The sequence below is a fragment of the Glycine max genome, chromosome 10, assembly GCF_000004515.6.
Source record: "Glycine max cultivar Williams 82 chromosome 10, Glycine_max_v4.0, whole genome shotgun sequence".
NCBI classification, from domain to species: domain Eukaryota; kingdom Viridiplantae; phylum Streptophyta; class Magnoliopsida; order Fabales; family Fabaceae; genus Glycine; species Glycine max.
In genome coordinates this window covers 40832506-40842807 of record NC_038246.2, presented here as the reverse complement: position 1 = coordinate 40842807, position 10302 = coordinate 40832506, and the positions used below count along the sequence as shown (strand labels likewise).

The 10302-nt window shown below is 31.2% G+C and overlaps 1 protein-coding gene across 2 annotated transcripts; it reads left to right on the top strand.

Annotated features, from left to right (window-relative positions):
- The first annotated feature begins 4395 nt into the window (after window positions 1-4395).
- On the top strand, window positions 4396-9479 carry LOC100813558 (transcription factor bHLH155). 2 transcript variants are annotated; one of them, XM_006589173.4, is made up of 10 exons: window positions 4396-4729; window positions 4952-5041; window positions 5218-5314; window positions 5417-5458; window positions 5694-5753; window positions 6636-8171; window positions 8395-8496; window positions 8593-8748; window positions 8859-8984; window positions 9114-9479. In XM_006589173.4, exons 1-10 carry the CDS (start codon window positions 4614-4616, stop codon window positions 9234-9236), a joined length of 2448 nt encoding a protein of 815 aa, XP_006589236.1. In that variant the 5' UTR covers window positions 4396-4613; the 3' UTR covers window positions 9237-9479. The 2 variants fall into 2 exon arrangements, with proteins under 2 accessions (XP_006589236.1, XP_006589237.1); XM_006589174.4 differs by having other exon boundaries at window positions 4406-4729; window positions 8605-8748.
- The last annotated feature ends 823 nt before the right edge of the window (window positions 9480-10302 follow it).

Here is a 10302-nt window from a genome sequence, read left to right as displayed (position 1 = left end):
AATAATCTTCACCCTAGGATACAAGTAATCTCCACCATTCATTGTGGAGGTGGAGTAGTATAAATAAGGGTAGGAGCCTTCATTCCTAACCATCAAAGACAAGAGTGAATCCACTCCTTAGAGTGAGAAAACTAGAAAGTTAGAGAACCTCTTTGAGAGAGAAGAGTGAGTCAATTTTATAAACACATCCTTCTTGAGTTCTGACCTTTTGTATATGGGAAGAATCTCCATATTGGAGAATTATAATCGTGTGCTCATAATACTACCTTTAATTATTAAATGTCTATCTTAATTTCACGACGTGAAAAAATCCAAATTTTCCCAACATAATATTAGAATGGTTATTTTATATAGACATCAATGAATTATGAATCTTAATCTTGAATATCAATCAGTAGTGAAGATCTGATATCGATTATTTTGTATATAAAATTTTAATTAATCAAATCATATCAGTTTATGAATATTTTTTCTTTTTTTATGAAATGAATATTTGTTCTAAAATGTTGCATATTTTTATTTAAAATAATCAAAGACATTAGTAAAGATTAATGAATATAATCAAAAGTAGAGGTTTATGATTATAAATATGTGAATGTGGAAACATGTCTAGAAAAAAAGGCATACAATTGTTTTGTGAAATTTTAATGGCAACCAGATTAAAATAAACTTTTTAAATTATAAAAGATGAAAACAAAATTTATTAAGAGTTTAATCGTTATACATTGTAAAGTGTCAATAAATCATAATTCATAAAATCTGTGACTTTCAAGATTGTTAATTAAACATAATTTTTTTAAAGATAGGACATTTTGTAATTCATCCATGATATAAAAGATATTTATACTGTAAGTACAAACCTATTAAATTCATTTACTCAAAAGACAAGGGATAAATAAGTATATTTCCTTTCATATAAAAGTGATTTCAATTTATATTTGTCTAAGTCAATTTATTATTATTATCAGACTAATTGATGTTAGTTTTGTCAAAGGAATAAATTAATGTCATCGTTATTATATTAAAGAACTAAATTTGTATCACATATTTTTAGGAATATAGTAACGTTTAATAAATTCAACCAATAAAAAAAGTATGTTTAAAGAAGTATTATCAACAATTTTTAATAAAAAAATATTTCAAATTAAAATTGAAATAGAAGTTGATGCTTCAAACAGTGCAAACTGCAAAGTTTACACTCGAATGAAAATGAGCACAGTATCGCCACCCGAAGCAAATAATAAAATAATGAGTGGAGCATTTTATTGAAGCAAATAAACAAAGTAATGGAACTATGGAAAATGGAGGCATATTTTTTCGTGAGGAATCAGAAGCCGATCCCTTTTGCCTTGGAACTAGGAACGGACAGTACCTCTGATCCCTGAATCAAGTACGAGTAGTATGTCACCAATATTTTAGCTACAACATTTTTAAATCTTCTTATAAACTTTTTTGTTTCACTACTGTATTATTTTATTTTATATAATAAGTGTTAAATATTTCTCATGTTTCCAAAAAATGGAATGTATATTATTGCAACATTTTATTTAATACTTTTTTCTATAAAATATTAAGAAAATATTCAGAAATATTTATAAGAAAATATAACTTACATAATTATATATAATTAATATTGCTACTCTTCCTGTTCTATTTTTTAAGCATCAGATTTTTTTTTTCATTTTTGTTAAAATAAAATAAAAACAGTTTTAGGTATAATTTTTAAAATATTATAACCGAGTAAAAATAAATATTTCTTACCTTCATAAATGAGAATACAAATTTTCGTATAATTTATTGTGAAATTAGTAAAATTCTTCATTATATATTTAAGGTTTAAATATGTTATTAATCTTTGATAAATTTCTGAATTCTATTTTAGGTTTCTATTTTATTTTTAACTTGTTAATCTTAAAAAATTATTTTATTTTTGGTCTCTAAATTTATTTAGATCGCTCATTGAAAGGTGAAATAAAATTATTTAAATAGTGTTTTATGAAAAAACAAGATAATTTTTTTAAGAGGGACTATAATGATAAAAAATTATTAGAGATTAAAAATAAAATTTGGAAATATATGAAGGAAAAAAATATATTTACCCTTATTTGATCATAAATATATTATTCATAAGAAAAATAAATAATAATAATATAGTTATATTGTTTTTTGGAATTCTATTTTCAAGAGTTTCATTTCTAGAAAATAGTTTAGTTGTGAATAAAACTAGGTTTACGAGCTTGAGCCCACAAATGGCCAGTTTAATTGCAAATAAAATATATATGTTTTTTTCTTTAGGTTTCAAATATATATGTTAGAACTAGTTAAAATTATGGTCTATTTAAATGTAGACTTTTTTGACCGCGTTTGTGTTAACTTACGAGTTTTTTTTTTTAGAGAAAGCTTATGAGTTAATAAGTCAACTACGGGTATAACAAAAAAAGTCAACTACGGGCCTATTATTATTTTTAGAATATTATTTAATGTTTTTGTTTGAATTTGATGTTTGAGTGGTGTAAATGAAATTTTTATATTAAGACAAATTAAAAGAGTAAAAGCAATATATAATTTAAGTTTTAAGTTCAATACGCTTGTGACAATCAAATTAAAGTTCTTACAGTCCAAAATACACGTGTCAACTCGATAGAAGTCCATATTACACGTGTCAATGTCGTCAGTGATGTTTCATAAAAGTTTAGTTATTAAGAAACATATCTTTAAATCCATTATTATATTAATTACGGAAATTAATTACATTAATTAATGAGTTAAAGTTTGAATTTTACAATTTTGACATTTTTGGTAAGCTTAATTACGTCCTTAGGGATGTGTTTATTTAGTCCCTGAACTTTAAAAAAAAATTAACCCCTAAATTTTGATAAATTATTTTTTTTCTCTGATATAATAAATTGATACTTATAATATTTTTAACACTTTGTGGTAATTTTTAAATTATAAACGTAAAACTTGTGTAGACAAATTATTTTTATTTTTTATATTTTAAAATTTAAATTAATCATATATGTAATATCATATTTATATAGAAATTAGTATAAAAACATTTTATATAAAACTTACTTATTAATTCATCATGAAACTTGTGTATGTTATTAAGAGTATATTTGGTTGAGAGGATAAAAATAAAAGAAAGATACTTTTATGTGTAGAAGATATGAGATGCAAATGAAATCCACATTTATTTATTTTCTATTTTTCTCTCTATCAAATACAAACAAGAAGATCATTGTAATTTAAAGAGTGATCTTGAGTTGGAAATCTGACAATGCAATTGTATTCAAATTTTGTAAGAGAATATTATCCTGATTATTTTATCTAGCTAACCCATATAAAATACATTAACCAGAAAGAAAAGTATCATTAGTTATTGTATGGGTTTTAAACATTGAAGCCAACCCGCAGAACAAGAAGTAAAAAAATGCAGAATATGACACATATGTCAGCATTCTTGCTTACAAGTTACACCTAGTATTTTTCTTTTTTGTTGAACAGTTACCCCCACTAATTAGTACTACTGCCAGATGGTATCGGCAGTTCAATCCATGTAACTAGAGCGTGGGGCGCAAGATACTTTATAATACAACAATAACCCCGTAAGACTATTGATTAATTTTGATCTACTCCTATGCATGGCATGAACAACTTTTTCACAATATGATAAGATTCTCAAATTCAATGCTCGTAAATTGCAATTATTCCCTTCCATTAGTATTAATTATGAATAATTATGATATAATCATGAGCATGAAATGAGAAAATATTTCTTCTTATCTAAACTTTCAATTCTACCATACATGCGTATCTGTATGATAAAAATCCAATGATGACCATAGCTCTTCTGCATTTAATTTCAGGATATAATAGTTTTCCATTTTTATTCTCCGGATATTATAATTATAAATTAATACTAGTAAATTAGTAGTATTACAATTTATAGGTTTAAATTCAATAAGAAAAATGATCGATATGATAAATTGGCAAGCCTCATTTGGCCAAGTCTCATAATTCTTTATTAATAAGTTGTTGGATACATCTAAATTTAATCCAATTTATATTACTTGTATGGAGAACAAAACAAATCACCGTATTTATTTATTTTACTTTTTTGGCGGTGAATGCGAATATTTATAATTATGAACAATTATAAGTAGATGACATAAAGAATGAAAGTGAAGTTGTGGGGAATATTTGTAGGCGATGAGTGAGTGGGACCAGTGGTGGGGAAGTTGATGTCGTAAGCTGTGTTGGAAATTGGAAGCTAGGGAAGAGAATAGGCTCAATAGAGTACGGGTTATAGATGTTGGTTTTGTCCCTAAAGAACAACAAATACATTATAGTATTAAACTATTAAATATGTGTCTATATTATGCTCTTAGATTTGATTGAAAGTGAGAATAGGCCAAACCTGACAACATTTTTGTTCAGACTTTGCCTTTCCTTTTCTTCCTGTGTTTGACATTTCTGAGTGAATATTCGCTTTTACTGGCCCTCCCTCCCTCCCTCCCTTCAATTCACCAATTTCTGTTTCTGCTATATAGATTATAGACTATACTTGTTCATGCATCGATAGATAATTATAACCATTTAGTTAGTGGCAAATGACGATGGCAATGACAATGCCTCTTACTCTACGGAATAAGCTCAAGACTCTTTGTACTTGTGGTGATGGCTGGTCTTATGCTATTTTCTGGCGCTTTCATCCACGGAATTCCTTGTAAAGCATTTTTTTTTCTTCTGCTCTTCTCTTTTCTATTATGTTTTCTTTTCTCATTTCCTGTTTGAGGGTACTAAGAAGTAGAAACGTTTCTTCTTCTGTTGACAAAATGCTCCAAAAAACTATTCAACTGTCACATCTTAGTAACGAATGCTTTCACATTTCTCTGTCATTTTGATCTTTCTCACCGTGGATTGCATTGCATGTTTGAAATTCATGTAGGTTGTTGACTGTGGAAGAAGCATACTATGAAGAGCATCTGGGAGAAGAAATTGCCAACATGCATCCGCAGGTCCACCTTCTGGGTGAAGGGTATGCTCAAATTGTTGTTTAGTTTTGTTTTACTTTTTCCAAAACTACATAATTTTTCAGTTTTTCACTAAACCAGTGAGATAAAAGTGGAGATTCATTTCAAATGCAAAACCCAAATGCATGTACTTATCAATGAAAGACAAAGGGCTCTGATACAGTTGCCATGTCCTATCTAGAATTGTAGGTGAAGCCGCTTCCACGGGCAAGCACAGTTGGGTGCACTCAGATGGTCAAACTCATGATTGGAATTTGACTGGCCAAAATATTTGTGAGGTATTGTTTTCAACTGTTGAAATTGTACCATTTATTTCAACTTTCAATTGCTCTTGTTTTTTTGTCCATTTATCACTAAATAATTTTCTTTCTTTTTTGCAGGATGATTCTGAATTTCAGCAACAGTTCTCCTCTGGGATAAAGGTACTACAGGGGAACGAAAATGCATTTTAGTTGAAGTTCCAAGCTTCATATTTTTTTTTCCTCTACCCCTCACTTTCAACATTTCTTCCAAAGGTCAAATATAATTACTTTAGTTGAAGTTACCAAGATTACATGTAATTAGTGTCTTAATACCATATAAAGTATGCTTATTTGATTATCTTTATTCTTCAAAGTCACTGATTTATGTATATTGATAAACATTTCTGCTTTGTAGACTATTGTGGTGGTACCTGTCAAAGCATGGGGAGTGGTACAGTTTGGATCCAGAAAGAAGGTTAGTATCATGAAAGAACATGAATTTGTGATATTATGCATAAATGAGTTTGTGCAGGCAAGTTTTATTATGATAAAACGAGATCTTGGAGGACAATGTGCTCTGGTTTTTGTACTAACTTTGAATTGATAGATGTTGATTTGCCATAAAGGTTTATATTTAATGTGATTTTTATTTTAAACAGCAAGCATGCTCTTGATTGTTTAATATTTTTTATTTGGTGGGCTCTAGTTTAATAGTTAATATTATTATAAATTATTTTTTCAGATACAGAGAATCTTAAATCTTCCCTTATACACTTTATTTAGGTTTAACTATTTAAGCCTTATGAGTCTTGCAATTGTAAACCAAATTAAATCATTCCACAATGTCAAGGCTTGACCTGATTGTCGACTGGCATAAGGTTGTTGAATTCCCGTTAATAAGTGTAGCTCTTTATCTGAAAGACTGGAGAGTAGAAGTTTACACCCATGTCTCATCTGGAAGAGTATTCTTGAATGACAGAGAAATTTAAGACACACTATTATAAAAATAGCATGCCCGTATTGTTACTTATTTCATTCTATGCTCCATGTTTTGAATGCAGAAATATTCTTGTGGAATAGCATTTTCTTAAATATACAAGAGCTTCCAACATTGACATACTATTTAACATTTAGCCACTTATTTGTTAAGTTATGATGCTAGTGACATGCACCATTCACTATATGTTTTCTATTGGTTCAATATTTTATCTGAATAGTGTACCCTATCAATTTTTACTAGCTCACCTTTTGTTATTTTCATCATGGTTGATTATTAATTAATGGTCTTCAATATTTATCTATGCTGATGTATATCTGAGTGCTAATGGATCATATTATAATACTTCCATTATTGCAGATCTTAGAGAAAGTGGAATTTTTGGAGCAAACACAAAGCGTGCTAACAGATATGGATGATGATATGGGTATGTTTGACATGCCGGGAAATTCAGTTTTACCACTAGATTGTGAAAATAATGATTTAAATGGGTTGTGGGATTCCATTTCTTCTGCAAATCCCAACAATTCCTTCCCTTCCCAATATATGACTTATGACAAAGCAATGGTTTCATTGCAAGAAGATTCTTCTTATTTTAGTGACCAATTGAAAGGTACCATGGAAGCTCAAATTGTATTATCAGATAGGGATAGTGCTGATGTGCTTTTGAAGCCTAACTCTTCTACAAACAAATTAATTGCCGAAAACCCCTATTTTGGTGTATGTGGTAGTGAATTATCTTCTTTTAATTTGTTGGAGCAACAATTGGTATCCTGTGTAAGTGCACAAGAAGATGCAGATGCGTGTTTTACAAACCAAAATGATTTTGCTGCCAGCAAACTTCTAGTTCAGGATTCAGCATTGACCTCACTGTGCAGTATGGACAGAGGGTCATTTCAAGGCAAATTACAAAATTCACTGGATAACCAATATCCAACTCAGTCTGGTGTTGTGATAGATGTTGATTTTTCCTCAAGTTCAAATGCATTGCATGGACTCTCTGAGAACTTAGAGCCAGTTGATATGTCAGAAGAAATTTTGAATTTCAGCCCTATGGAAGATCTTTGCCAGTGGTTTGGTCCTTCTCCCGAGGATAGTATCTGCGAAGCAGTAATTGCCTTGGATAACAACTTTTCTGAATCAACAGAATTTAATCCCACTTCCTTTGATCTGGTTGGAAGTAGTTCTTTAAATGATATTTCAGTGACATGCCTAGCAGAGCATAATTCCAACTCAAATGGGAAAGAAGCATCTGTGGTCATGCAAAGCACTGAAAAAGGTCTCTTTGATAGCATGGAATTTGATTTTAGCTATGATCAAGGTGATGAATGGTGGGGGAATATGCTTTCACCAGTGGTGAGTGGTGTTACTGATACTGGCTTCTCTGAATGTGTATCAGAGTTGAATACTACTGATGCATTGACTGGCACCCGGAAGAGATTATTCTCAGAGTTAGGAATTGAAGAGCTTTTGAGGGGTGGAGCAAATTACAATCCTTTTAATAGTTCTGAACTTGAGTATGAGTTATCACCCAATAAGAGCGAGACGGTAGAATCTTCATCAGTGAATAGAAATCCAATACATTTCACCAACTTTCATTGGCCTGGGGCTAGAGCAGACTTGACACAGCGACTTTGTGACTTAGACAACACAAACAATCTTCCAACCAAGAAAGATAAATTCCCAAAATTACAAACAGGCATGTGGATTGATGATAGTCATAGCATTAATATTGGGAAGGCTGTACCAGTGCACCCTCAAAAGCCAGAGGAACCCAGAAAGCCATCCAAGAAGAGGGCTAGGCCGGGGGAGAGTACTCGACCGCGGCCAAAAGATCGTCAGCAGATCCAAGACTGTATCAAAGAGTTGAGACGAATTATCCCCAATGATGGAAAGGTAAATGAAGCTTTAACTGATCTTTGCTAAGAATAAATGGTGATTATTAGAACAACCTAATATTTCCTCTATATATGATGCAAAATTTTCAATTTCATTAAACTTCCACCATTCTGCCTTTGTGATTTGTGACATACATTTATAATCTTAGCTGCATTTTTTTGTTTTTTGTGCTGCAGACTGTTTAGATATTAAAATGACAAATGTTTTCTTGATTTGACAGTGTAGCATTGATTCTTTGTTAGACCGCACCATCAGATACATGCTTTTCTTACAAAGTGTCCTCAAGTATTCAGACAAGCTACAGGAACCAAATGAGCCAAAGGTAAACTGATCAAACTACTTTTCTACAATATTTTCTTTGTAAGAAGAAAATAAACATGTCAGCTCCAGATATGATTGGACTTGCTTGGATGTTAAGCTTATTGAGCAGGCAAAGGAAGTGGTTTTAAAAGACAGTGGTGCGGCGGATAGCAAAAACGGGGGCATTACATGGGCATATGAAGTGGCACACCAAACAATGCTATACCCAGTTATAGTTGAGGACATGAGTCTACCTGGTCAAATGCTTATAGAGGTATGATAGAATTGAGAATGTATGTTACTGTGTTTTATATATCATCTGCCATCCTTCAGTGTTGGGTTTCCATATGCAACATTGAATTCATTGACATTGCTTTCTTGCAGATGCTTTGTGAGGAGCAAGGCTTCTTCCTTGAGATAATTGACAAGATTCAGCGTTTCGGGCTGAATATCTTGAAAGCCAAGATGGAAAGAAGGAAGACCAAACTTTGGGCACGCTTTATTGTTGAGGTAGATCCAATACTTGATTGTAATAACAGAATACAAATAATTAACATTTAAATGATGGCATGTGGTTGCAATTTGGAGTTTTCATTCTCATTTTATAAAAAGTAACACTGGTTTACTTTGTGCAAACAGGCAAACAGACCCGTGACAAGGATAGAGGTGTTTTTGTACCTAATCCATCTTCTACAGGAAACAAACACCTCTGGCATTGATTCTTCTAATAAGCATTGCGATGTTATTGAGGCCAATATTTAGGAAAGAAGAGGATTATCAACCCATTTCCACAGGTCCCAGAAACAGGATCCATGTGTGTACATAGGTGATAATAGGTTAGGATACACTTAGCAAAAATTGTAGGTAATCTGTGTTAGTGATGAAATGAAATCTTAGGTGCAAAGTTATGCATAATGAAATTTCTGAGAATGCAAGAGGTGGTACATCTGCCTGCAAAACATGTTAATGAAGCGAACAAGATAATTCAATTGGTCTATGCTTTAACTCCGCCGGTGTTCACGCTGTTTCATTTAATAATTATAATACTTTAAAAGAATAGAAGATGTCTCGATCTCTTGTTGAAATTGCTTACATGATTGGTTTTTCCTTGTTATTTTGTTGACTTTGACATAGTGGCAGCAGCTTCTTTTCGAATTAACTTAGGAAATTCAAATCTTTATCTTGTCAACTTTGTGTTTCTATGAGCCAAAAGTAGTGATCAATAATGAGCATCCAAATAGGCATATTTGGATTTACTTTTACATCTTCTAGGATTTATTGTTAGATTCCTATGTGTCCATGACATGAAGATGCTAAATAAAATAGTTGGAACGGTATCTCAATTAAGTGCCAAATATAATCAAAATGATTTCCTATTGCTGTCGCACTTAGTTAGATTGATTTACAAATTACAAAAAACCCTTCTCTGCAGAAGTAATGATTGTAAAAGAAAAGGTGGACAAAGGATTACAAAATTAATGATATGGTTCTTGGTGTAGTGGTTAAATCCTTTTACGAAAAAGCTAAACAATATACAATGATGAGATGACGAATCATCCAAACATATCCGAACACATGCATTACGAATTAACTAAAAGAGGCAGCATAGTTGTGTAGCTGCAAGACAACTTTAAATAACTTTGGCCAAGGGTAATGACCAATGTTAGGACTTGTACAAATGCTGACCCAATAAAGCTACTTAGATACTTGGTTTGTCTTTTCACTAAAGAGTGCGGATCCGGGAGTGCTCTACAATGTCATGGACCATGGACCCACATTCATATCAAAATGTTTGAAAGCTTTTAATTAAAATGAAAGTTGTACTCAT

What these genes read in the sequence shown, in the direction of transcription:
- LOC100813558 (XM_006589173.4), top strand. Translation starts at nt 4,614, where the DNA reads ATGACGATGGCAATGACAATGCCTCTTACTCTACGGAATAAGCTCAAG. An exon ending in TTATCCCCAATGATGGAAAG is followed by an intron (nt 8,172 to 8,394) that starts GTAAATGAAGCT and finishes TTGATTTGACAG; the next exon opens with TGTAGCATTGATTCTTTGTT. An exon ending in GGGCACGCTTTATTGTTGAG is followed by an intron (nt 8,985 to 9,113) that starts GTAGATCCAATA and finishes TTGTGCAAACAG; the next exon opens with GCAAACAGACCCGTGACAAG.